Below are 23734 nucleotides of genomic sequence, written 5' to 3'. Positions count from 1 at the left end.
TCCTCTCCTCTTCTTTCGATTTGCCGAGGTGGCGCCCAGTACAGTTCGTGGCTCCATAATCTCTGCCCGCTCGAAATCAATCACCATAACCCGACCTGTCTCCTCATTCCACAGTACGTTGCGAGGCATGAGATCCTTATGCAAGACCCCTAGGTCATGGATTGCTCGGGCTGCGTAGCTCAACTGCTGACTGACGCATTGCTTATTCTTAGCGGTAAGGTGCCGAGAAATAAGCTTTCCCCCAAAACTAAGAAACATCATGTGAACAAGCTCTGTTATCCCTTCATAGAAATATGGAGTGTCCAGGTCAATGTTACCCAAATGGACCGGCACATATTCCCTGGATTCGACGGAGGTGCTCGTAGATGGTAGCCTCTCGTTTCAGACGACGAAAGAAGTCGATAGGGGTGCATTTCGCGGCTATGATATATCCGTGTGATTTCAGCCTAACCTAGAATAGGACACCGCATGCTCCAGGAACACCTACAGGCTTGCAGTCGGTATCCATGTCTTCTGAGAGTTGTCGGCGAATAAGATCAAGGAAGGCAGGTCGGTCAATCCGATAGCGGTTCTCCCCATGATCCCGCACATTCGGACACGACGCGTCGAGAGAACCCCCTTTGACTAACCCAAGCAGGCATTTTTGGGTGCAATACTGTCCACCTTCTGCTCTTCGGTGGGAAGTACGACCGGACGACGAGCTGCCCGTAGTTGCCTGGGAACGAGACGGGCGCTGGGGTAAGGATCGCGGTCGGCTCGGGGTGTCCGGATCAGGTTCCTCGTCACTGGGTCCATGCTGATCCTGTGGTCGACTGGAGTGGGGGGAGCCAGTTTGAGCTGGTCTTTGTCGGAGTTTGATAGGTGACATATGAATGAATCCGTTATTCCGAGGTGGCCGGTACTCTGATAACGGCGTGTCCTGCAGAGAAACGGTATTCAACAAGTCGATATATATAACCTCCCAGCTCTGCAGTTGAGCGGCGGCGTTGGTGATCCACTTCTAGCTCCGAGGCGTCGTCTGCAGCGCCTGAAGCGTGAAAGCCAGCATCTGCCCAACGGCTGTTAGATGCAGGCAATTTGCCCTGTCCGTACTTAGTGCCCATCCTGTGTTTTCCCCAACGCCACCCTTGGGGACGGATAGGAAGTAGTGGACCGTCCTAGGATCGTCGGGCACCCCCGAGGGCGCACGTAATCAGGGGTCACCTGATCTATGGCACGTGATTGTGCTTGTGCCAGGGGGACGTAACAAAAAGGCTTATAAATTCTATCTAGCTAAGAGCAATCTCTTCCTAGAGTTCCTATACCGTATTTTTACCCTTATTAGCTACGCTAACCACGACGGGGCTATGCTCTTGGCATAGCGGGAAAAGGTCCCCGTAAAACGGCGTCACAAACGTCCATTTTCGGAGGGGTATTAACTAGAAAACTGCGTTTATGTGTAGTTAAACACAACTGCAAAGTCGCAACATCGGGAGTAACTGCTAGAAGGAAAACTCGTAAGCCTGGAGAAATGTACAACGGAGGTTACAGGTAGACTCGTTGTGAGGCTCTGCCAACTGTAAGTGGAAGGCGCCTCATGGATAGCGAACGACCTTCACCATCTCCACGCAAGAGGCTTGACGGCTCTCCCTCTGAAACACCAACCCCACTTCTACTGCCGTCGTCAATTCTCAGGTTTTATGTCCTGAGATAGCCTGGAAGTCATCGGAAAGAGTGCTCCGCGGCAGCATATGCCCGAATCTACTCAAGAGCTGGCTCATCCCGGACGATCAGGCACACCTCCACCGCCCTATACGACTCCCACCAACCCTCGCCGATCACCCCAAGGCCCTCCAAACTATACGCCCCGAGTATCTCTCTCCGTCCCGAGCCCTTCTCCTCAAGAATCCGATGCTTCTACTTTAGCAGACTCCCCCGATCCTCCCAGGCGAGCAGTCTCAGCCCTGCATCCGCAACTCGCTGTCATTCTGAACGTGCCAAAGCGCTGGCATATCTGGCTTCAAGCGCTCCGATGGCTTTCCATAGGTCCTGCTGTGTTCTGGGATTTCTATTGCGCCTGGGCTCTTCTGAAGGGGATGAAAACCCACTATGCCAATGGAAGGCCCATCTCAAGCTGGGGATTTGAAGAGAGGATGTGGTTCACTGAGATCACTCTTGCAATGCTTTGGGTAAGCTTGTGGACTCCTGCTGTTATGGATATACGCTGACTTTGTATGTCAGTGCTCATCATCTGCATATATCAGTTTCTTCTTCATTGATTGTCTTATGAGCCGTTGGTAGGTCCTCCATCTCTAACATCAAGCATTCCACATGTCGAATCACCCCTGTTAGCTCTCCGGCACCTTCTCATTCATTGCTAATAGAGTCTCAGGCTCCTACACTATCCAATCGGGTCCGCACTCTTCCGACTTGCCACCATGGACCTCTTGAACATGTTTCTCACACACCAGTTCATCGAGCTATGTGGAGCAAGGACGAATTCCCCTCGTCTCTTTGTAGCTTGGATCTGCATTGCCAGTGTAAGATACATTTGCGTTCTTTTTTCTAAGCGTTACGTTCCGCGATTTGTTTCCCTTTAGGTCACTCACGAGGTGCTTCAGGCCATACCCTGTGTGCTCTATGCCGGTTTCTTCTCCGTCTGCTACTCCGTCAACCAGATCTGCCGCGCGCTTGTGAGCCCTCGCCTGGAAACTTTCCTCCCTTCCCTTCTAGCAGCGATCACCATGTAAATGTTTCTTCGAACTTCAATTGGCCCACTAGACGTATCTTTTTATGAGATCGCTCCAGCAACATCAGCTTACCTTTGGTTCACTCATAGACACTCACACTTCTCTACCACATCACCCACCGCCGCACCAACATCAAACGCGAGACAACCGCAGCCGTTCGCGTCTTCTCACCCCTCGCTTTCCTCAGTTTGTGCCTTATCCTGCTGCAGTATCACTGGCCGACAGCCAGCAATACGATTGCAGGGAGTCCAGACGCTGTTCCCTTCTTTGTGAGTATCAGGCGCGTGGGTCAATGGATTGGGGATATGACGCGGGAGTTATGATATCCACAGGCAAATTCATCGCTGTACTTTACGTGTCACTGGGTGGTGGTTATGATATCCCTGGCGCGGAGTTTATGGTGAAGAGCGGGTGGGGTTCATTTGAGTCGCCTTTTCCAGGTCTCGCTTTCAATATTGCAAACGTTAATTTATCTCTGCCTCATTGACCTGGTATGAAGTACGTGAACCGCCTTTCGTCTGATCGGCACGATGATATGAGTCGGGACTGGAGGCACGTTTGATTAACTATACGACTCTGCGAAAAGCGGACTACGTTTTAGGTCTCTAGTTCACGCTTTGCTCTCACTCAACATCTTGCGCAGTTTGCTAAGCTGGATATCAAATCTACTAGTTGATACTGCTGATAGCACCATTTAGACTCCTCTCGCATTGAAGGAACTGCATCGATCTCCACATGAACATGCGATCTATCAATTTTCTCGCACTCTCCCATTCCGAATTCTTCAGAACGCTCTAAGACACGTGAGGTTCCCCCATCACTACCAGATCCCTATCGCTCAATCCCACCCCGCCACCTTCACCGCCTCATGGCTCCCTCTCTCATACTCCACGCCGCAGAACAAAATCACCCCTTCTCCAAACTATATACGAGGAAGATGGATGTAAGACTCTGGTCGTTCTTCTTGGCGTTGTCCTCCACTCGGCTTATATTCGCCTTACGATTCGCGACTTCACCAGCAGGGAGCATTATATCGTGGGTGACATGCAACTAGGCGCCTTCTGAGCCGCATTGAATCCTGCGGGGAAGTAGTGGCTAGGGGATAATCCCACACACCCGTCGCCGAGCAGTAAGTATTGAAGATATGCCGGCGCTCAAAATCCCAAACAGGATTAGATGGAAACTAGCGTGTTTGAAACAAGTGGAAGCTAGCAGTGTAGTACTTATGTTATATTGAACTTAATAATACGAGCTGAAAGGGTATTTCGAGAAGAAGATGACAGAAAACGAGCCAAACGCCATATCATTCATCCTCACGCAAACTAGAAAGTACAGGAGAACCACGCCAGATGCAAGAGCGCTAGCTTTCAGATCTCTCTTTGAGTGCGAGAGAGCAGAACAACCCCGTGGGTCTTGTACAACCTGAGGAGGAACTCGAATACCAAGGGAACCGCTAATTTAGAATGCTTCAGATAACAGTTGAGGCAAAGGACTTGCGCCAAGTGGCGAGGGATTAGAAAGGGTGGGAGCCTCCCAGCCAGAATCGACCAACACCAGCAATGGGGAACTCCAAAGCAGAAAACACCGCCCCTTATCACAGTCCCCAATTTGTAGTCTCCCAGACCCTGTGTTCGGTACTTATTTGCCGAGCGTGGCGGTCGTGCGATCACCCGAGGCTGGAGTGCGCACACCAAAGCAGAAGAAAGTCGGAGTAGATTGCAATCCCGAGGAGTCTACCATGCGTGACGGTCCCAGTTTGGATCTAGGAAGGTAAAGTATCAGGTTAGCTTCGATGTATTAACACAACGCAACGCGCGCACTCACCCTGCACGAAGGCGGCCAGCACTTTCGATCCCGTTTGCAGGAGAGGATGGCCAACGACTATCTGGAGAAAGCGTTGCAAGCCCTCGCGGCGGTGCTCGATCACATCGTCTGAGAAGCGGCTTGTGATGACCTTGCCCGGTAGGGGAGGGATGGTGACGCGGGCGGATTCGCGCTCGAGGATGTCGCGGAAGGCTTCGAACTCGCTGTAGCGGCGGCGCACCGAGGACGACTTGAGCTTGAAGGCGGGGATGTTTGTGCTCATCCGGATCTCGTATGTGGTATACATGCCGCGGCCCATGCCGTGGGTCATCGGGTTGCAGACCTGGGGACAAGTTTGTTAGAGACAGTGGGGGGACGTCGGCGTCGCGGGCGGCACTCACTTCGATCTCGAGGAAGTTCTCGGGAGGGCCATAGAGCTCCTCGAACGACTGCGTTCGGGCGTCAGGGAGAGACTGCATGGCGAAGGGCTGCGACTCTCAGAAGCCTCGTAGCAGGAGTGTTGTGGTGGTGAGGGCACTTCTTTCGGCGATGAGGTCCTTAACAATCCTCGCCCCGCGCGCTTTGGCCAGCGGGGTTCATCTCCGCCATTCATCTGCCTCGTTTGCTCATCGTACATACATTCACCCCACAAATCCGCAAATTGTTAGGGTCGATTCTCAGGCTCCCTCTATAGTTGCAATTGAGATCCGGTAAGCTTCCAAGTTCCTTTTCTCTATGTAGGCCTGCCGTTCTACTCAACCAACCCCTTTTTCCTGAGGTTCAACTGTGAACTCCAGTCTATATCAGAGACTTTGAGGTGTAGATGCTCCTTCGATGCAAGTCATTTTTACATCCAACCCAATTCTATCCCTTCTCATGAACTTTTACACGAGAAGATGCCACTTTGCGACATGTTTCGTATAGTCGGATAAATTGGATTTCATTTCACTCATATACATTTTGGTGTCTATTCTGACGCCTCGTAGTATTAGATTCACGAATCTAGAAAGTCACGCGTCCAAACCGCAAAGACTCCTTCAGAAAAATGGCGTCCAAACTCCCTACTTTCCCTCGCACAGTCTTCACAATCATCGAGCCCCTCTCCACGTAGGCCCCCTTTTCCAAACTGCCCTCAAGACCATTCCTGAACCCCCATCCAGTGCGGCAGGATATCTCGGGCCCCTCCTCGCACCGGCATCCTTCGTCTCCTCCCAAAGCCCCTTTGAGCCGCCTCACCCGCTCTACCTCACTGAACACGTGCTCGCCCTGCAGCTGGGGAACTGCTACGGTCTACTGGCCTTGCTTGGTCTTTTCATCCTCAACACGACAGATGAGCTCAAAACAGTACGGGCCTATCTGCTCGCACTCTGGATCGCGGATATCGGTCACATTGTCGTGACGCTGTGGGGACTCGGGGCGGATGGGTGGAGCGTGAGTAGCTGGAACGGAATGGCGTGGGGAAATGTGGGGTTTACAGCTCTTCTGTTTGCGGTGAGGAGCATCTACTTCCTTGGATTGTTTGGGGGGGACGACGACGACGACGACGAGAAGGCAGAGAAGGTGAAGAAGGTGTGATGTGTTTCGGGATGTAGAAATTGCGTGGAGGGGAGCGCACCGGCAAAAGTTCACTTAAGATTGTCATTGAACCGAATGCACATGAAGTAAATGTATAAGACAAGGAGCCTACTACTTACACATCCGCAGCTATGTACAGGGGCGTAATTGAATATTGTTTAACTGCCATTCGAGAAATATGGTGAAGAGTAGGCGCTGCTCGAAGTCCGTGAACGGCAGGTAGCAGGGGTATTTTAGCGAGTGGCCCGTGCTGCCTGCCCACAATCGACTTCTCGTCGCCACATCTTCAAGACCTCCTCTGCTTCCGCTCCTTTCGAGAACGTCAACGTCGACATCGCCATCCATCCAAGGACCACGACAATCCTCTACATCACTGCAACACCGTCATCATGGTGAGTTTCCCTCGCCGCCAACCAGTCGATACTCCGCTCCCTAGGCTGCCACACGACCGGCGGTCTGCATCGTCAATTCGAAGCCCTCTCTGACCTCGATGTCCTTAGGTTCTCGCACAAGATCTCCTCAACCCAACTCCCCAGGCAGAAGCCCGCAAGCACAAGCTCAAGGTCCGTGTTCTCGACCCCCGAGGCTGGGATGGATGGATATTGACAAATGACGGCAGACCCTCGTGCCCGCGCCCCGAAGCTTCTTCATGGTATGGCGCATACCTGTTCACCGCGATGGGCTCCTCTGATGAAAATTACAGGATGTGAAGTGCCCTGGCTGCTTCACCATCACAACCGTCTTCTCACATGCCAACACGTACGAACCACCCCCCTTGTCCATTACCTACACTAGCTAACATTGACAACAGCGTTGTTACGTGCCAAGGATGTGAGATTGCCCCACCGCTGCTCCCAACGAAACCGCGAACTGACCAAATGTGATAATCCAGGCTCGCAAGTTCTGTGCCAGCCGACCGGTGGCAAGGCCAGGTTGACCGAGGGCTGCTCTTTCCGGAGGAAGTAGAGGATCTGCGGGTGCGAGCGATGGCGATACATGGGATGGCTCACGACGACGATGTATTCGAGACGATGCGGTAGATCTCACGGGTTTCACTCGAATCGACTAGCGGGATAGAAGAGGGATCTTCGTTCGAATCAAGCCAAAAATTCAAAACGGGAGTTCCGGATATCTAGCGTTGATCCACCACCCTTACCTCTCTTTCCTGTTGGCTGGAATACTTCATATTGGCTTCTTTCACTACCTCTGTGTACTTACATGCATGTGGGAGGAGAGATGGCATTTCACGAGCTCTGGGCATCGTCCTCGGGGTGAGGACCGGTTTGCGAGCATCGAGGATACCTCCACATGCTAGCGGTCTTTCTATAAAGCTCAAAATCGGCTCTTTATCACCATGCTACCCCTCACATATATCGCTAGTGACACCACACGCAACGTCGAAACTCCCAAGCGACAACACTCCTTGATAGCACGCAACCCCTCCATAAACATGACCATTTATCTTGAAAGCATTTGAATACATCGAACAATTCTGAATCTAGGGAGCCAATCAAACAGACATCCAACCAGAGCTGCATCTTGTTCGCATAATTTGGCAGTGCACCAAGCCAATAGCAATCTGACTTCTGAGATGATCCATGTCAATCCAGACGCAACTGTCCACCTGCCTTTAGGAGGCACAAGACCACAGAAATGGCGGCTCCGGCCGTCGAATAGCTTTATATCCATTTATGAGAAGCTGATCTCCAATCAATCCAGATTTACTTTCACGCCTACGAGTCAGGCACAATCAGATCAAGCATCATGACGCCCGAGCCCTCAACACCCACCACTGACCTCGGTCTAGCTGCCTCGCAGCTCTCCAAGGGACAACCCCAAACTCCTACCGCAAACTTAGAAGACATGGTGATGACGGACCGGTACACCAATGCCGAATGGGCTGTACAGATTGCAGAGACGCAGAAGAACGTGGTGGCTAAGCTGGAGCCGAGGGCGGTACCAAAATTGAACAGCAGGGAATTTGCGCAGACAATCGACCACACGCTCTTGAAACTGGATGCTACGGCAACGCAGATTGATGCGCTGTGCTCCGAGGCCAGGATTGAAGGCTTCAAGGTTGGTTTCTTTACCTTGGCACTCTCGTATCATCTTGTCCAAAGTCTATGGCTTTCATCTCGCGATATTCTTCTCCTACTTCTCTTCGACCGAGGGTTTGTAAATTCCAAATGCATGATCCCTCCAGGGCATCCCAATATCAAATTTCACATACAACTCGAACTGACATGCCTCCCAACCCCAGAGCGTCTGCGTCCGCCTCCCCTTCGTAGCCCGCTGCGTCTCCAACCTCAAAGGCTCCCCCGTCGTCGTCGCCTGCGTCGTCGGCTTCCACGAAGGCACCCAAGACTCGCACTCCAAGTTCCGCGAAGCGCAAGCCGCCGTCACCGCCGGCGCCAGCGAGCTCGACATTGTCCTCAACCACGCCATCCTGACCAGCGTCTCCCCTCCCCCAGGCAGCCACCAATCCGTCCCCAGCGACGCCACAACCGCAAGCATCACAGCTTCCAACACAGCCTCCAATAGCAGACCCTTCTCCTCCAAGGCTCTAGCAATAGAAGGCCCCTACTCTGACCTCTCCTCGTCCGCTGCCTCCTCGCTACTAGGATCCTCAGCAGCGCCTCCAACCCCGAATTACAGCGCCATCTACACCGAGCTCGCCTCCCTCCGCTCCCTCTGCCCCGCTCCGACTACTCTCAAGCTCATCCTCGAAACCGCCGCCTTAACCCCGTCCCAGATCCTCGCCGCCGCCACCCTCGCCGCGGCCGCAAACTTCGACTTCATCAAGACCTCAACCGGCTTCGCGGGCCGCGGCGCCACCCTCGACGACGTCGTGCTCATGACGGCCGCCGCGAACTACCTCAGCACGCAGCAACCAAGCGGGGGTGGGTCGCCGGTACGCCGCCGGCGGATGCAGGTGAAAGCGAGTGGGGGCGTGCGGAGCTTGGAGGACGCGGTGAGGATGCTGGAGGCGGGCGCGACGCGGCTGGGGACGAGCAGTGGGTTGTGGATTATGCAGGAGGCGCGGCGGGTGGTTAAGGAGAGGGAGTTGAGTCCTGAGGAGAAGGCGAGAGCGGAGAGGCCTGGGGGCGGGGTGACGAGGTTGTATACTGATAATTCGGTGGATGGGTATTAGGGGGGCGCTTGATGGTATGGCGAGTTGGAGGCATGTGTGGGTTTGCTCCCACTGCGGAGAGTGGTTCAGCGCTTTCAGATGTTCCGGGACAGGTCACTATGTCAGACGGCGCCATCTATAATAGGAGTAGGATGATTATATAGGGATGTTTGAACATAGATTGAAGCACGTGGTTGTGGCATTTCGACTTAGCACGGCACACACTGTTAATCGAGGCTCAAGACATGAAAGTGGAGGAATTGTCAACATGCTGGCAGCTAGGTGAACCTATCTCCAAGCACTGCAGCTAAATCCACTGATTATCTTTCCAGCGGGTCATGCAGCCTTACTTTGACACGGAATGACATCTGAAGTTTTGAATTTTGTGAACCGTAGAGACCATGCCCAAGCACGCCAGCTTCATCGTTCATCCCACGACATTGCACCTGTATGGAGCATCTACTCCTCATCCTCCTCGCCTTCATCATCATCCTTCTTCTCCGCTGCCTTGGCCTTCTTCCTCCTGACACGACCGGGGCGTCCACCACCGAACGGCGAGGTGAGCGCGAAGTCGATGTGCTTCTCGGAGTCGAGACGGACGACGAAAGAGGGGACGTTGACGATCTGCTTGCCGACACTGATATAATCCATTAGTACCCTATTGTGGGCCAGCCGCGTTCCGGGGAAAGCACTCACCGGATATGTCTCTGGCGGATGAGGACACGGGCGTGATGGATGCTCTTGGCTAGACCGAGCTTGTAGACGCAGGTCTGGAGACGGCGCTCCAAGAAATCCTCAATCTTCAGAGCCAGCACGTAATCGAGCTTCATGCGGGTCTCGTCGAGCACACCGACGCGGACGAGACGGCGAATGAGCGCATTGCCCTCGAAGAGACGCTTGGGGTCCTTCTCTTCGAGCGTGAGAAGTTGACTGCAAGACGATGTCCGTTAGCGATGGAAGCCCTCAGACTTGTGTTATCTACGACCGCGCAGCCTTGCCATACAGCTCGCAATTTGAAGACGGAGGGAAAGGGAACCGAGATAACATACCGGGCAGCACGACGGATCTTGGACAGCGTCAATTGCACGCGCCACACCTCGCGCTTGTTGCGGAGGCCATATTCGCCGACGAGCTTCAGCTCCGTGTCCCTGTCCAAACCATTAACTTACTGGCACCCCGACATGAGCAGCGGCAAGCGCGTGCTCAGTGGCCTGGGGATTGCACATACAGACGAGCAGACTCAAACGGGCGTCGAGGGACGTGGTAAGTCTTGGAGTACGACCGGGGAGCCATTTTCGCGGGTTGTCGATGTTCGAAGGTTCGAAGATGGAGGTGGAGTCGTGAAATGAAAAGGTCAGTGGGCTTGGCTCGCTTCTGGTGGGTGGTCCGTGCGATGCGCTAGGCCATATTTGGCAGCGCTCATTCAACTTGAACTCGATACTGTGAAATGGACTGGAGGCAGCTGAATTATAGAGCAAGGTTCACTATGAGGAAACTGACGGGGATACGAGAAGCTCACATAGCTTCCTCTCTACTTTATATTCGCAAAGACATGTCACCGGACACCCCTTAGACTAGACTCTATATGCTACGATAATGATATGCATACCAGCTCTGCAACACGACCCATTATACTAGAGTATGTAATAATGATCCTCAAGTCTACTCCATCACAGTCCAATGTTCAATAAATATCCTTAAGCCTGCCCCATTCTGCCTGGACATCCACAACACCATCGTCGCCAACTACCTTCCCGCGATCCCACTCCCTCCCCTCACCCTTCTTAGCCCACACGACGTCTTCCTCTGTCTTTTCCCCGCCGTTCTCCCATTTCTTGACCATCGCGTCCGTGAAACCAGCAGCACGAAGACGGTCTGCACCCTGCTGCTTCCACTTCTGCCGGTCCCTCATGGCCTCCAGCGCCTCGTCCCAATCACCCTCCACGTCGGAGTTGACCTGCACATCGGCAGTAGGGTCATAAGATGCAGAGAAGTGCTCGTCCATAGCCGAAGCAGCCCTGAAGGCGCCACGACCACGCAGTCGAACCTTCGGTGGTGGGGGTGGAGGAGCAGGTCCTACTATTGCCTCCAGGGGGTCGGAGGCTGATGCCACTGAAGGAGATTGGTGTTTTCTGGCTCGATGCTTGCTAGAGTGGGATTTCCGACCAGCATGCTTCGTATGAGGGCTTGCAGAGCGTGTCCGTTCGGAGGGAGTAGGACCTCGTGGCGTCTGACTGGATTTGTGTGATTTTGACCGAGTAGGGTTGTGGCGTCGTTCCGACTTCTTTGGTGACCTCGAACGAGAGGGAGATTGAGGAGAATAAGACCTTCGGTGCCTAAGGTCGCGACGAGAATCTTGCTCATTCCGGGCGCTTCTGTCCTCCGACTCGCTTCTGCTTCGGTGTCTTCGCCTTCGGTCCCGGCTCCGGTCGTGGCGGCGTGAGCGCTTTGAGGACTCTCCCATCTCTTCGTCCTCTTCGCTCGCGGGCGTGTCGCCCTTCTCCCTCTGCCTATCTCCACGCCGAGAGTTGGTGTTCCTCGTTTCCTCATCTTTTGAACTTGCATGCCGCCGGTATCGATCCTCGGACCTGTCTCTTCTGTCCCTAGGTCGACCGGACTCTTCAGATCGTCTCTCTCTGCGATGCTCCTTCTTGTCCTCGCCCTCATCGTCCCGCCTTCTCTTCGAAGGTCGCTGAGATTCCCTGTCGCCCCGGGCACCGCGCAGGTCGCTCACATACGGGGACAACCTCCCCTCCTTCTGGTGGCGCAACGCCTTTAGCCTATTCTTCGCATCTTCTGCTTCTTTCGCCAACAGTGCCGCATTGTGGCTATCCGTCTCACGTATAATGTTCCTTAGAAACCTGGTATTCGGCTTTGGTGCGCCCATCGTAGGTCTACTGCCCTGGTGTGTTAGTAAGACGTCGAGAAGGTCTAGGGAGACAGCACTCACCTCTTAGGCATGTAAGCTTCAAGCCCTACTAACTCGTATTTCTTTGCGCTGGCCGCCGCATCGCTCTTCAGCCGACCAACAACATACTCGTCGTCGAAACCCTCCGCCGGCATTGTAGTGAAGTAGGGTAGGGAGGCGGCGCGGCCACGCTTCCGTGGATCAGTGAATCGTAACCGACTGTAGTGACATTCGTCTTTCTGTCCTTCTTGCCAGTCTCCCTTGAACGTAAAGTGGCAATTTCTGATCACGTACCCGTAGATATTAGATGGTGCTAAGCAAGCGCACAAAAGCCTAGAGGGAGTGTGTTGCTAAAGTGAATCTAATTGTAGAATAAATTCACAGATTTGTGACTGCCACTTTTTGTTCCAGGGCGCCTGCACGAAAGAATACTGCCGGGCGGTGACGATAGGATCCAGCTGTCACCGTCCCTCGTAATCCATTCGTAAGTCAAGAATTTAAAAGCTGGCGTTTGGCTTGCAGTAGCGCGTAGCCGGCGTCGCCGCTTAGCAGGGCCCCCTACAAATCCGACCTGCCGACGTTGAATGTATAATTATGCACACTGCAAAACTATAAAACATTATTTATTTACTTTTTTAAGCTATTAAGCGGTGTGCAGAAAAGGAAGCCCTAGTCTCTCCTATTAATTTACGCCTATTCCGCCCTTAATTGCATTAAAATTGAGCTCTATATAATTTTTTAAAGTTCGGTAATATTTCAAGCACAGCTTTACGAGCAGCATTTGGTAATTTTGGTGTTAGACGCGAGGAACATACGCCATGGAGTAGCTGGCGTAAACCGCGCCGTTAGCAGCAAACTGCGGCGAGCCGCTAGAAATCCGCAGGGAACTATTTCCCTGACGTTGGTAAACGGTGACTATAGCCGCGCTCACTAAAGCAGCAAATAGGAAAATAGTAAAGGCTGTGCATTTATTAACAACGGCGTGTGTAACTACTAAGAATAGGTGCGCATTATTGGTTTCCTTCTAAAATGTGACGCAGTATTTGTAGCGAACATAGTGTATGCGGTTCGCAGGTTATTAAGTAAATGTGGCTAGCTAGGGGTATTCTCAGCCTTATTAATCGACTATCACTCTACAAAGCCACTCGCTGCGATTAAGGGAATTGGCTTCCACTTTTGGAGTTCCAGCCAGGCAGAAATTTTCCAACACTCTTCTGATAGATCTTGTAGTCCGAATACTTTTTGGCCGTTATTCTCTCTGTGAACCATGTGCTCGCCTGAAACAGCACGAGATACCCAATGGCCCCCACGAAAGTCCAGTTTGCGAAGACCTCTGTTTGGAAACAGCCCCACTGGTACAGGGCGACCCAAAAGGCCTGTTCGGCCGCGAAATTCGGGTGTCTTGAATATGCCCATAGCCCAGACGTCACGAATCCGCGATCCAGGGCTTCGCGAGTATAATTCGAAGCAGGTTTGGCGGTGTTTTGGTACTTTTTCTTGGCTTGTTGAAAGTTCCATTGCTGTTGATCGGCGAAAAACTCAACGAGAACTAGGAAGAACATGAGTCGGGAGAAGACGTTGTCGACAGTGCCCATTTCGCTGCCGATAACTCTGGATGTCAAGAGTATTATGTAAGTGGGCGTGGTTATAGCAAATAGCAGAAGCTGGTGGGTCTGTGAGTCAAGCGATGCGGACGGTAGACGGTAAATCGTACATTTTGGGCCAGGGAGATAAACAGAACGTTGAAGATGAACATCAACGTCGGTCCAAGAATCGGCTTTAGGACTTCCCATCTGTAATCCTCAGATCCTACTGAGTAGCCTCCCTTCCTCCAGTAATTGAACGTCAAACGTATCTAAGAGAAGCGTTCAGTAATGCTATTCTCATTCAAAAACGACAAGTGTGACATACGCTCCAGAGAGTGCTAATTGCCATTATATGATCTAGCTTTTCAGTGTGCAGCCCAGCCATGTGCGCCCAGAGAGTATAGTGTGCATTGTAGATTGCCGGGAGGAAGCTCCAGAGCCTGTCGACCTGGGAATAGTTGCGGTTGAACTCAGAGACGACAAGGACCAGAGGCGTCAAAAACAAGGCAAACGCAAGCGCCGTGATTGCAGGGTTCGTGGACACATAGAGCGCCCTCAGGGCATCGGCGTCGGCAATGTGTTGCCAGACAAGCTGGGGGAGCTGTCGTAGCTGCGGGAGGTAGGGGACAATGGAAAGGGAGAAGTCTGCACAGTCGGTGACGGTCTGCACGGCAGGCAGCGCCACGAGCGACGGTGGAACTATCATCGCTGGGGGCGAGTTGAAGAGGTTTGTGAAATTGGAGGTTAAGGACGTTGAAGTTGGGTCGTGATGAAGTCACCACCTGCAGGCGTGTTCGGCTCGTTCCGTGGCCGCTGTGCCTTTTTCGTCGCAGGGAATAAATCGCCCGGCCTTCGTGGACACGCCGTCGTCAAAACAACGCGCTCGACTTTTCGTCTTGACGCGACGTCACATGGGAGCCAGATCGACACCAGAGAAACCCTCCCCTAACGAAAGCGCCGTGGGCGCCATGGGGAAAATTTTGTGTGTTGCGGAGAAACCTTCAATTGCAAAGGCCGTAGCCAACCACCTCGCTCGCGCGCAAGCGGTAGGCCACCATCCCAGGCTGCGGACCGCTGAGGCTGACAGGTTTTCCAGCGGAACGTGAACGGTGTAACTTACGTGAAGAACTACGTTTTCGACTACAACTTCACGCGCTGGGGCGCAAGTAACGTCGTCTTCACGAGTGTTGTTGGACACATCAAACACCAGGAGTTTGCCCCAAGATATTCGTCATGGAACTCTTGCGATCCGCTAGACCTATTCGACGCTCCGATAATCAACTCCGTCGTTGAGGTCAGTGGGCCGGGCACGCCGATAATTCCCTACTAATCAACTTCAGGACAAAAAAGCCATCGCTAGGAACATTGAAGAGCAAGCTCGAGGCGCCCAAGCCCTTTTCATTTGGACCGACTGCGATCGCGAAGGCGAGCACATCGGGACCGAGATCCGGGACATAGCCCTGAGAGTGAATCCCAGACTAGACGTTAAGAGAGCACGATTCAGCAACATTGAGCGAGCGTTTGTAGCCCTTGGAATTGATCTTGATGTCGCGTACTAAAGGCACACAGTCATGTCATTAATGCGGCAACAAATCCAATATCGCTAGATGAAAAGCAAGCAAACGCCGTGGCGGCCCGCATAGAGTTGGACCTCCGCTTAGGGGCTGCGTTCACACGCCTGCAGACCTTGGCCCTCCAATCCTTGATCAGTCAAGAGAACAAAGTCATCAGCTACGGTTCTTGTCAATTTCCCACCTTAGGCTTCGTAGTCGAGCGGTACTTCCGAGTGAAGAATTTTGTCCCGGAAACCTTCTGGCTACTCAAGCTGATGCATGAGAAGGATGACATCAAGGTCAACTTTAATTGGAGGCGGGGGCATCTCTTCGATCGGATGGCTGTTACCATCATATTCGAAAGATGCCTCGCGGCGAAAATGGCAAGGGTGACGAGCATGCAGACGAAGCCGACATCGAAATGGAAGCCCTTGCCGTTGACGACTGTAGAGCTGCAAAAAATGGGCAGTAGATTTCTACGAATGGACAGCCAGCGGGTAATGAAGGTAGTCGCCCACTCGAAACCCCGATCTCACTCCTGCTTACACTGGTGAAGGTTGCAGAAGATTTGTACACGAAAGGATGGATAAGCTATCCTCGGACCGAAACAGACCAATTCGACAAGGGGATGGACTTGAGGAGTCTCGTCGAGAAACAGCAACAAGATGCAGACTGGGGCCCATTTGCTCGGAAGTATGTGCACTATACTAGCATGCAAGTCAGTGCTAACAGCCTAGTCTTATAAATAGCCAGTTCAGACAGCCCCGGAGCGGGAGACACAACGATCAAGCGCATCCACCGATCCACCCAGTCAACTTTGTCGTGAGGGATCAGCTCCAAAACGATGAAGAAAGACGAGTCTACGAATTTGTCGTTCGCCGATTCCTGGCCTGCTGTTCAGAAGATGCCTTAGGCGAGTCGACGAACATAGAGGTCGAATACGGCGGAGAAGCCTTCCGAGCCCATGGACTCATTGTCATCCAGCGCAACTACCTGGACGTGTACCCGTACGACAAATGGGAAAGCAGCCAGCAACTACCACGATTTGATGTTGGTGAAACATTTGTTCCGAAAGAGGTTCAGATGACGGATGGAAAGACCACAGCGCCAGGATACTTGACTGAACCAGAGCTGATCTCGCTCATGGATGCAAACGGTATTGGCACCGATGCCACAATGGCGGAGCACATTGCTAAGATCAAGGAGCGTGCCTACGTTATGACAAGACCAAAAGGCGGCGGTCGGGCTGGTGGCAATGGCGAAGTACGCTTGACTACGGGTTCACGAGGAGGTAGAAGCGGGACGGGTCGAGGACGAGTGGCGGGGGACAGTGGGAATGCAGCTCCTGCGGCTGGCAATAGCGGGATTCAAGAATTCATACCAACAACGCTTGGGGTGGCACTGATCGAGGGATACGACAACGTGGGCTTTGACACGAGTCTGAGCAAGCCGTTCCTGCGCAAGGAGGTAAATAGAGCTGCGCGATTTCTGTGGCGCAGAGGTGTGCTGACTGTCAGCAGATGGAACTGCAGATGCGAGCAATATGCGCAGGCACGGCGACTCGCAGCGATGTGGTGCATCAAAATTTGGAGCTGTACAGAGCGGTCTTCATGCGGACAGCGCAGCAGATGAACGTGCTCAAGACGGTGAGTGTGAATGAAGCACGGCTGGAGCGCCTGTTGACTGACACAACCAACCACTCAGGCCATCAGAAAGTACATACCACAGGCGAATGGCTGAGAAGCGCTGAGACGGCCATGAGCGGGCCTGGGGCCTTGCATGAAGCTGCGGGGAAGTCCTGCAGTCGCGCAACACGTGTTTTTGCGGGGTTTCGTTGCGATGCTTTTCCTTGCAAGGGCTCTGTCTTTGTCTGACGGCACACCAAAGATATCACGCGTGCCCCACTGTGCGGCCTGGGTCGACGGCGCAGCGCTGGCTGCGAGTCTCGGCTATCGTGATGGATTCCGGGTGTTTCTTGCTGCTCGCAAGCCGCGTGGAGGGCTGATAGGAGAGCCGTCGTCGCGGTGGCGGAACAGGCCGGAGCAGCAACAGGCAGAGACAGTAGAGCAGCTCGGGCGATAGGAGCAGTCTGCGTCGACCTGGGCGAACAGCTCGAATAATCGAGCGTACTGCGAGACCCATGGATACGAAGCTGACAGACGGGCCGACCTCGATGTGACGACGGTCGCCATCACCATGATGGAGGGAGTGGGACGTGTAGAATGCCGAAAGCAACCTTGGAACAACTGGTGGCGCCGGGTCAGCTGCGCCCCTTGGCCCCTTCTTTATCGGGCCCAGCTCGGGTGCGCCAATTAGCGCAGCCGTCGCGAGTACCAGCTGTCGAGCTCCTGTGACTGTCGACTGTCGACTGTCAACACAGCAACACCACCATTCACCATCCACGCTCTGCACCACGCATCGCATCCGATCCAACGCTCCATCGCACCGCCGCTCTGCCGCTCTGCCGCACCGCCAGTCGCCTGCTCGCCGCTCGCCCTCTGCTCCCGCGCCGTCGTCACGCCTCCGCCAACCCGGTCCATCACGGTTCCCGAGTTGCACCTCGTTCCGCCAGCTCCTTCACAGCAGCTTGCTTTCTGTGCCTCTACCTGTGTGTTTGCTCTCGCCTGCCTCTACGACAGCTATATTCCCGTCCAGTAAGTGTTCCGCCCCTACACGCCGTCTGCAGCGTTTGCGCGAGAGCCTTGACTCATCGGACCAGACCACCACGCCTCCCTTCGCCTTCCCCGTCGATATGGCCGCCCGCGCAGACAGACCCATCTCCAACATCGCCGTGGCCTTTGCCGGCCATACTGCCTCTGTGGATATCCCCAAGGCTCGCGATGGCGGGCTCCTCCACGCCCCCGACCTCTCCCAGCAGCACCCTACCATGCTCCTGACGCCCCCGAACTCTATATCTCCTACTTTGCCGCCGCACAAGGCTCTTTCGGAACATCCTCATGGCTCGACGCGCGCCCCTGCCAATCAGGCAGATTCCGACGTCGACCTCCTGGACGCCGTGGAACATGCCGCAGCGCAGGGCCACCCAACAGCGCTGTCCCGCGCTGCTCTCTCTGGCCTCGAAGCAGCAGGCGCCATAACGCCTGTGATGCTTGCGAGGCACCATCTTCCGGACATACTTCTAGCTCATGGACCCATGGCGATCCGCCATGTACTGAACCATTTAGCCCAGTCTGTTCCCGGGTTCTCCAGGATACCACCTGCGAAAGCTCGACGGCTCGTTGTTGGAGCTTTGGAGAGCCGTGGCGGCGGCGGCACCAAAGGAGAGGTTGAGTTCGAGAAGGTAGGATGGGGCCGATGGGATGCACGTCTCAAAGGACACCCTCCCCGAGAAGGCAGGACATCACAACAAGGCTCGGTCCCCATCGCCGCGCATAGCTTGGTGCGCACCGGAGTCTCTCCCCCAGCGAGTGTGCCCGAGTCGTACACTCTGTCTAGTGCAGGTGGCCTCCAAATACCACAAGGCCGCCGAAATACGCGCAACATCTACTCCGGCAGCTGGGCAGGAGAATCTGTGCTAAGCTCCCGCGATGAAGAGATGGAAGACATGAGTATGGCAGAGCACGAGGCAGACAAGATGTCTCTGGATGGATCTGACCATGACTCTGAATCCGAATCGTCTGAAATGGCGGAAGACATCCCAGGCCTGGAAGACGACCTGGATGATGTTACGGACCAAGAAGACTGGGCTGCCATTGGTCCTGATGCCCTCAGACAGGGCATCGACTGTTTCGGGCGTAGAGACGCCCCTCGCAGCGTCAGTGCTGTGGTACGCTCAGCGCCAACGCGCTTGAAGCACATAGGATCCACGTCTGGCTCGAAATCTGCGACCCAGCGCTCGAGGTTCTCTTCTTTGCAACTACAGAAACACCATCAGCATTCCCGCCCTGGGAGGCAAGCTACCCCAGATCTTAGATTTTCTTCTCTTTTATCGGGAACCCGTGTTGGCAAGGGGGTTTCTTCTGCTACAGTCCCATCGGACTCGTACGACCAAAACACTCAAGAAAGGGAGGCGATCGAGGCATTGCTTCGCATGGGCTCCATGTAACAACATCTCCCTCCGCTTCTTATGCGGATGGACGTCCGTTTTTGACTTCGTTCGCGAATCAAGTTTCCTGCTATGGACACTGAGCATCATTCATTCTTTATGCTGAGCTTTCCAGCTGGGTTGGAAAGGGTCGATTGGAAAAGGGATCCCAGCTACCGAACGTCAAGCGCTGACTTCGGGGCTTTCTCGACTGGTGGATTTTACCCCTCAATTCCACATTTTAGGGCCGTCTAGGCGGACATATTGCATTTTCCATTGCCCGTAATTGCCAGTGTCTCCCAGGCCTCATACACTGCATGCGCTGGGCACACTAGCTAGATAAACATCTATCCAGTATGAACCTCGAGACCACACAATCGGGTCTTAGGTGTCTCCTCACTTCATGTACTTACGTAGATAAACAACTTCTAAGATCTCAGCTCCACATGTTGAACTGGGATCGTAATGCTGCTCACAAAGCTTCCCCGGATACAAAGTACAATCTGCTAGTCGCATGCAATAGTATGATAACCATATCGCCCTAGGTTTAGAAGTGGTGTTCCGGCGACATGCTCGTATCAACGACTAACCATAGACGGCTCTTCCGCGTCTGCCCCACGAAATTTGCTCAAAAGATCCTAAACAGTCGTTGATCAGGCGTGAGGCCCGTAGTATCATTGGTGCCGATAGCCGGAGTATTGGTCACATTGCAAATCCCTTTGCGTTCCTACCGATAGCGTACCCAGGAAAATGAACTAAATAGAGGGCCAGATATACAATATCATGCGACTCCGCCCTTCCATCTCCACCTGTCATCTCTTCAACGAAACACCAACTTTGACAAACTTCAACCACAACCTGTTCAGATAATCTACTCCTCTCTCACCAACCCAACATCATCCATCATGCCAGGCTGCGGAACAGAGGGATGCACTTGTGCCGATTGCGGCTGTGCTGCTGGTGCCTGCTCTTGCGGGAAATAAATGGTAATAACCCGGTCGACTCTCTCTATTCTCTAAACTTACGATGGATATTAAGATCAAACCCACATCTGAAGACATTTAGGCCCATCCCATGATGGAAAGATAGTGTCGATACAAGGAGGGGCTACGGAAGGACACTCGCTTAGATGGAAAATGAAACTACCATTAGTCTATCGGGACTGCTTTGCCAGGGTCCTAGCTATCAAGCAATTATATAGTAACATTATCTATTATTTAATGCTATCTTAAAAGACGATGCTGAATCCACTATACCTTCTTATAAACGGGCCAGTAATAAGAGCGCTGGGCCAGGAATATAAATTAGATTTAAACGATAATACCGTTGCGGTTTAAAGTGGTATTAGCAACGGCGTCTATAATATAACTAGACTAAAGAAGATTTCTATTAGCTAGCTTATTAAGCTAAAACCGCCAGTATAGGTAGATATAACCTAAAAGTTATAGTAAGTAAATACTATAATATAAATTCTAAATATAGAACTATAGGTAACTATAGTAAAAGTCCTATATTATATTACTTAAAAAACTAGCTATTAAATAGAATAGAAAGGAATAGATATAATACCTTAATTTATAGAGCAGCTAATATATCTTCTTTTAAAATAAGGTTTAGTATAGTAGTATATATACTATTAAGCATTTTAAAAAATAGAAAATAAGAATAAAAATAAAAATATAGAAGCTATAAGCGATTTATATATAGAATAGTACTAAAGTAAAAAGTATATTATATAGCTATAATTTATAAATTATTAAAAAAGTATAAATATAAACTACTAAGGCAAAGCTTTATATAGAAAGCTAATAAAAGCTATAGTAGATAATAGCTTAGCTATTCTATAGAGTATATACTACCCTTTTTATATATTACTTTACTAGGTTTTTATAGGCTATATTAGCTAGAGAAGCTCTTTATATAAATACTTTCTCTAAAAGTTAATCTATTTAATATTACTAATATATAGTATAATAAGGGGAGGGATATTAGTACACCCTTTTTTTACTCCACGTATACCCTGTCGCTTTATTACCTTCTAATTAGCTAGAGCGACTAGGCCGACTCTTCGGAGCTTCCGCTCGTGCTACTTTTAGAAGTAAACAAGCGAGCGTAAGCAGTAATACAGGCCGTAATACAGGCGTAATACAGGCAACCTAGGCTTAATAGAACGAAGCCTCTATTATATAAAGGTATATAAAGCACGTGGTAAAATAGTAAAAGTTTAAATAGCTATTATATTACTAATTAGTATATAAACTAGTTAAGATTATTTAGTTTTACGGAGCAAGGCAGCGGTCTTAATATACCTTAGTTGTTTTTTATTAGAATATAGTCTTTATTATAATAAAGAGTTAACGTTTCTTTATTAAAATAAAGCCTTTTTATATATAAAGAGTTCTTTATTAGGATAAAAAGTTCTTTATTAGAATAAAGAATAATAAAAGGTTCTTTTTTAAAATAAAGAATAATAAAGGGTTTTTTATTAGAATAAAGGAATAAATAATCTATAAATAGATTTATATCTATATATATATATAAATAATAGAATAAAAAAATATATCGCTTATTCTTGTTCTAATATATTAGGCGATATTTTAATAGTTTCGGCATCCTCCTAAATATATAGGTACTGCGCGTATAGTTATATATAATACTATAAGTAATGCTATATATATACCGCGAGTAATATTATATATAATACTATATATTATTATTATTATTAGGTTCTATTAGGCCGATTTAGCTCCCGTTAGGGTTTATGCGGCAGTGCTATCTAGGTTTTATTTACAAGGGGAAACCGTTCGCTCTATAGCGGTCGGGTGAAAACCTTGTTTTCTACAGTGTATAACGCCTTGCGTTCCTTTTGTTTCTGCGCGGCTGTGGGGGACGCGTGGCAGCTCTGTGAGCATTGCCACGGAGTAAGCCATCTTTATGCATTCTCCAGGATCGATCCGGTGTCCGTAGGCCCTAGGTTCCAGGGTTGTACGGTGTCCAGATGGTTAGTAAGGTCCGGGGTCCGCGTTAGGGCGCGCGTGCCCTTACCGTACGCGCGTGCCCTTTTTTCTCAAAAGCCGAGGTATTGAATTGAAGGACAATAGGAAATTAGGGGGTTGCCCTGTTGCGGGCGTGTAATACTATATATATAGCTATATATACGGCGTCTTTTATATAACCTTATATATAAGCTTATATATAAGCTTACGTACGGCCTTATATATAGTATTATATGCGGAGAAATATAATATTCCTTTTTTATAATAAAGCTTAATAGGCTATTTATCTATCTATCTATCTATCTACTTTTATACTTTTATACTTTTCTACTTCTATTTATACTTCTATTTTCTAAATCTATATTTTTAAACTTATATTATACCCCTAAATACTCGCCATCGGAAACTTTATAGCGGAACCTATTGCAGTCACCACAGGAATACCGCAGGGCTCCTCCCTATTACTAATACTCTTCCTCTTCTTCGCCAGCACGCTCCTACTAATGCTACAGCGCGGCAATACAACGGCCTACGGGTTCGTCGACGACACAAACATCCTTACGTACAGCAAAAGCACAGAAGAGAACTGCAGGGCCATCGAACGGGCGCACGACCGGTGCATGGAGTGGGCAAGAAAGCATAGAGCAGTCTTTGCGCCAGATAAATACCACCTAATACACTTCACAAGAGCCCGCAAGTCTGTTAACGTAAAAGCTACAGTTAATATACAGGGCTTTACCGAAGGCCCTATAACAGACCTAAGAATACTAGGGGTCCAGGTGGATTCCAAACTTAAATAGGGCCCGCACATCAACACCACGAAGAACAAAGCCACGGCCCAGATGGGGGCCCTTACGAGGCTCACGGCGTCGACCTGGGGCGCAAGCTTCCGGAAGGCACGCACAATATACTCGGCGGTTAAAGGAACACCAAAATCGTGATTCGACCCGTATTGTCGTACGGGCGTTCCTTTCCGTCTCGTTCGAACCGCAAGGCCCGTACGAGAGTGAGAATCACGTTCATTACTGGTGCAGCGGCGTTGCGTCGTGGCTAGAGGTCGTCTTTGGAAACGTCGTCCTCAACGCCGCCAGAATGGCAGAGTTTTCACGGGTCTTGGCGGCTTGCCACTACTAAACTCGATACCCACAGACAACAGGAAGACAAACAGAGGGTTGTCGTCCATAACCATCCGACATCCTATTACCTAGGATACTAACCTAGGGCCACACCCAGTGCCTGCATCTGCTGGCAAAGCGATAGGTCTTTATTCTAATAGGATGATAGGACACCTCTGTACCGGCCACGTTGGAAGCCCTTGTGTCTGCAACCCGATAATACCGGAACCAGGAGGACCAGGGAAGTAAGAGCAAGGACAGTGGCGGTTTGGTTAGTGGACAACAAGGGGCAAT

At 51.3% G+C, this 23734-nt stretch overlaps 13 protein-coding genes across 13 annotated transcripts; 7 read left to right on the top strand and 6 right to left on the bottom strand.

The window, feature by feature from the left end:
* Positions 1–72: 72 nt before the first annotated feature.
* BDZ99DRAFT_548246 (uncharacterized protein) lies at positions 73–1132 on the bottom strand. The gene has a single exon (XM_033726921.1). The coding sequence runs from the start codon at positions 866–868 to the stop codon at positions 452–454; it is 417 nt and encodes a 138-aa protein (XP_033569933.1). The 5' UTR covers positions 869–1132; the 3' UTR covers positions 73–451.
* A 478-nt stretch (positions 1133–1610) lies between these two features.
* Positions 1611–3052, top strand: BDZ99DRAFT_454260 (uncharacterized protein; the record flags this gene model as incomplete). The annotated part of the gene is made up of 4 exons (XM_033718371.1): positions 1611–2168; positions 2221–2276; positions 2372–2519; positions 2819–3052. Exons 1-4 carry the CDS (start codon positions 1731–1733, stop codon positions 3050–3052), a joined length of 876 nt encoding a protein of 291 aa, XP_033569932.1. The 5' UTR covers positions 1611–1730.
* Positions 3053–4027: 975 nt separating this feature from the next.
* On the bottom strand, positions 4028–5056 carry BDZ99DRAFT_454256 (Phox-like protein). Its single transcript, XM_033718370.1, has 3 exons — positions 4934–5056; positions 4554–4875; positions 4028–4491 (listed from the first exon to the last, which is right to left on the bottom strand). Exons 1-3 carry the CDS (start codon positions 5009–5011, stop codon positions 4463–4465), a joined length of 429 nt encoding a protein of 142 aa, XP_033569931.1. The 5' UTR covers positions 5012–5056; the 3' UTR covers positions 4028–4462.
* Positions 5057–5523: 467 nt separating this feature from the next.
* Positions 5524–6274, top strand: BDZ99DRAFT_468622 (uncharacterized protein). The gene is made up of 2 exons (XM_033721298.1): positions 5524–5639; positions 5693–6274. The coding sequence occupies exons 1-2, from the start codon at positions 5578–5580 to the stop codon at positions 6105–6107; spliced, it is 477 nt and encodes a 158-aa protein (XP_033569930.1). The 5' UTR covers positions 5524–5577; the 3' UTR covers positions 6108–6274.
* Positions 6275–6420: 146 nt separating this feature from the next.
* On the top strand, positions 6421–7459 carry BDZ99DRAFT_468621 (uncharacterized protein). Its single transcript, XM_033721297.1, has 6 exons — positions 6421–6499; positions 6608–6670; positions 6727–6759; positions 6811–6866; positions 6919–6938; positions 7000–7459. The coding sequence occupies exons 1-6, from the start codon at positions 6497–6499 to the stop codon at positions 7071–7073; spliced, it is 249 nt and encodes an 82-aa protein (XP_033569929.1). The 5' UTR covers positions 6421–6496; the 3' UTR covers positions 7074–7459.
* Positions 7460–7970: 511 nt separating this feature from the next.
* On the top strand, positions 7971–9258 carry BDZ99DRAFT_400660 (aldolase; the record flags this gene model as incomplete). The annotated part of the gene is made up of 2 exons (XM_033716180.1): positions 7971–8183; positions 8368–9258. The coding sequence occupies 2 exons, from the start codon at positions 7971–7973 to the stop codon at positions 9256–9258; spliced, it is 1104 nt and encodes a 367-aa protein (XP_033569928.1).
* A 128-nt stretch (positions 9259–9386) lies between these two features.
* BDZ99DRAFT_427967 (40S ribosomal protein S9) lies at positions 9387–10548 on the bottom strand. Its single transcript, XM_033717177.1, has 4 exons — positions 10466–10548; positions 10287–10385; positions 9934–10167; positions 9387–9874 (listed from the first exon to the last, which is right to left on the bottom strand). Exons 1-4 carry the CDS (start codon positions 10528–10530, stop codon positions 9697–9699), a joined length of 576 nt encoding a protein of 191 aa, XP_033569927.1. The 5' UTR covers positions 10531–10548; the 3' UTR covers positions 9387–9696.
* A 188-nt stretch (positions 10549–10736) lies between these two features.
* BDZ99DRAFT_512336 (uncharacterized protein) lies at positions 10737–12557 on the bottom strand. Its single transcript, XM_033724622.1, has 2 exons — positions 12188–12557; positions 10737–12134 (listed from the first exon to the last, which is right to left on the bottom strand). The coding sequence occupies exons 1-2, from the start codon at positions 12298–12300 to the stop codon at positions 10922–10924; spliced, it is 1326 nt and encodes a 441-aa protein (XP_033569926.1). The 5' UTR covers positions 12301–12557; the 3' UTR covers positions 10737–10921.
* Positions 12558–13098: 541 nt separating this feature from the next.
* BDZ99DRAFT_454238 (DUF1295-domain-containing protein) lies at positions 13099–14474 on the bottom strand. The gene is made up of 3 exons (XM_033718369.1): positions 14057–14474; positions 13860–14000; positions 13099–13809 (listed from the first exon to the last, which is right to left on the bottom strand). Exons 1-3 carry the CDS (start codon positions 14435–14437, stop codon positions 13300–13302), a joined length of 1032 nt encoding a protein of 343 aa, XP_033569925.1. The 5' UTR covers positions 14438–14474; the 3' UTR covers positions 13099–13299.
* Positions 14475–14680: 206 nt separating this feature from the next.
* On the top strand, positions 14681–17099 carry BDZ99DRAFT_548244 (DNA topoisomerase III). Its single transcript, XM_033726920.1, has 8 exons — positions 14681–14777; positions 14828–15025; positions 15072–15250; positions 15301–15790; positions 15841–15977; positions 16022–16751; positions 16805–16930; positions 16989–17099. Exons 1-8 carry the CDS (start codon positions 14700–14702, stop codon positions 17022–17024), a joined length of 1974 nt encoding a protein of 657 aa, XP_033569924.1. The 5' UTR covers positions 14681–14699; the 3' UTR covers positions 17025–17099.
* Positions 17100–17174: 75 nt separating this feature from the next.
* On the bottom strand, positions 17175–17824 carry BDZ99DRAFT_527052 (uncharacterized protein; the record flags this gene model as incomplete). Its single annotated transcript, XM_033726199.1, has 2 exons — positions 17175–17645; positions 17681–17824. The coding sequence occupies 2 exons, from the start codon at positions 17822–17824 to the stop codon at positions 17175–17177; spliced, it is 615 nt and encodes a 204-aa protein (XP_033569923.1).
* Positions 17683–19818, top strand: BDZ99DRAFT_427957 (uncharacterized protein). Its single transcript, XM_033717176.1, has 2 exons — positions 17683–17938; positions 18004–19818. Exon 2 carries the CDS (start codon positions 18037–18039, stop codon positions 19348–19350), a length of 1314 nt encoding a protein of 437 aa, XP_033569922.1. The 5' UTR covers positions 17683–17938; positions 18004–18036; the 3' UTR covers positions 19351–19818.
* Positions 19819–22882: 3064 nt separating this feature from the next.
* Positions 22883–23101, top strand: BDZ99DRAFT_340180 (uncharacterized protein; the record flags this gene model as incomplete). The annotated part of the gene is made up of 1 exon (XM_033714356.1): positions 22883–23101. A coding segment is annotated over one exon (219 nt), but the record flags the coding sequence as incomplete, so codon positions are not given.
* Positions 23102–23734: the final 633 nt, after the last annotated feature.

This window comes from Mytilinidion resinicola (genome assembly GCF_010093595.1).
Source record: "Mytilinidion resinicola strain CBS 304.34 unplaced genomic scaffold BDZ99scaffold_29, whole genome shotgun sequence".
In the NCBI taxonomy this organism is placed as follows: domain Eukaryota; kingdom Fungi; phylum Ascomycota; class Dothideomycetes; order Mytilinidiales; family Mytilinidiaceae; genus Mytilinidion; species Mytilinidion resinicola.
Note: the sequence above shows the minus strand (reverse complement) of the source record. Positions and strands in the feature narration are given on the sequence as shown.

What these genes read in the sequence shown, in the direction of transcription:
- BDZ99DRAFT_468621 (XM_033721297.1), top strand. An exon ending in CCCGCAAGCACAAGCTCAAG is followed by an intron (nt 6,671 to 6,726) that starts GTCCGTGTTCTC and finishes AAATGACGGCAG; the next exon opens with ACCCTCGTGCCCGCGCCCCG. An exon ending in GTCTTCTCACATGCCAACAC is followed by an intron (nt 6,867 to 6,918) that starts GTACGAACCACC and finishes CATTGACAACAG; the next exon opens with CGTTGTTACGTGCCAAGGAT.
- BDZ99DRAFT_468622 (XM_033721298.1), top strand. Translation starts at nt 5,578, where the DNA reads ATGGCGTCCAAACTCCCTACTTTCCCTCGCACAGTCTTCACAATCATC. An exon ending in ATCATCGAGCCCCTCTCCAC is followed by an intron (nt 5,640 to 5,692) that starts GTAGGCCCCCTT and finishes ACCCCCATCCAG; the next exon opens with TGCGGCAGGATATCTCGGGC.
- BDZ99DRAFT_512336 (XM_033724622.1), bottom strand. Translation starts at nt 12,300, where the DNA reads ATGCCGGCGGAGGGTTTCGACGACGAGTATGTTGTTGGTCGGCTGAAG. An exon ending in GAAGCTTACATGCCTAAGAG is followed by an intron (nt 12,135 to 12,187) that starts GTGAGTGCTGTC and finishes ACACCAGGGCAG; the next exon opens with TAGACCTACGATGGGCGCAC.
- BDZ99DRAFT_427957 (XM_033717176.1), top strand. Translation starts at nt 18,037, where the DNA reads ATGGCCGCCCGCGCAGACAGACCCATCTCCAACATCGCCGTGGCCTTT.
- BDZ99DRAFT_454256 (XM_033718370.1), bottom strand. Translation starts at nt 5,011, where the DNA reads ATGCAGTCTCTCCCTGACGCCCGAACGCAGTCGTTCGAGGAGCTCTAT. An exon ending in AGAACTTCCTCGAGATCGAA is followed by an intron (nt 4,876 to 4,933) that starts GTGAGTGCCGCC and finishes ACTTGTCCCCAG; the next exon opens with GTCTGCAACCCGATGACCCA. An exon ending in GCTGGCCGCCTTCGTGCAGG is followed by an intron (nt 4,492 to 4,553) that starts GTGAGTGCGCGC and finishes TTACCTTCCTAG; the next exon opens with ATCCAAACTGGGACCGTCAC.
- BDZ99DRAFT_548244 (XM_033726920.1), top strand. Translation starts at nt 14,700, where the DNA reads ATGGGGAAAATTTTGTGTGTTGCGGAGAAACCTTCAATTGCAAAGGCC. An exon ending in ACAGCCAGCGGGTAATGAAG is followed by an intron (nt 15,791 to 15,840) that starts GTAGTCGCCCAC and finishes ACACTGGTGAAG; the next exon opens with GTTGCAGAAGATTTGTACAC. An exon ending in TGGGGCCCATTTGCTCGGAA is followed by an intron (nt 15,978 to 16,021) that starts GTATGTGCACTA and finishes CTAACAGCCTAG; the next exon opens with TCTTATAAATAGCCAGTTCA.
- BDZ99DRAFT_427967 (XM_033717177.1), bottom strand. Translation starts at nt 10,530, where the DNA reads ATGGCTCCCCGGTCGTACTCCAAGACTTACCACGTCCCTCGACGCCCG. An exon ending in AAGATCCGTCGTGCTGCCCG is followed by an intron (nt 10,168 to 10,286) that starts GTATGTTATCTC and finishes ATCGTCTTGCAG; the next exon opens with TCAACTTCTCACGCTCGAAG. An exon ending in ATCCGCCAGAGACATATCCG is followed by an intron (nt 9,875 to 9,933) that starts GTGAGTGCTTTC and finishes GGATTATATCAG; the next exon opens with TGTCGGCAAGCAGATCGTCA.
- BDZ99DRAFT_548246 (XM_033726921.1), bottom strand. Translation starts at nt 868, where the DNA reads ATGTCACCTATCAAACTCCGACAAAGACCAGCTCAAACTGGCTCCCCC.
- BDZ99DRAFT_454238 (XM_033718369.1), bottom strand. Translation starts at nt 14,437, where the DNA reads ATGATAGTTCCACCGTCGCTCGTGGCGCTGCCTGCCGTGCAGACCGTC. An exon ending in CAATTAGCACTCTCTGGAGC is followed by an intron (nt 14,001 to 14,056) that starts GTATGTCACACT and finishes CGCTTCTCTTAG; the next exon opens with ATACGTTTGACGTTCAATTA. An exon ending in TTATCTCCCTGGCCCAAAAT is followed by an intron (nt 13,810 to 13,859) that starts GTACGATTTACC and finishes CAGACCCACCAG; the next exon opens with CTTCTGCTATTTGCTATAAC.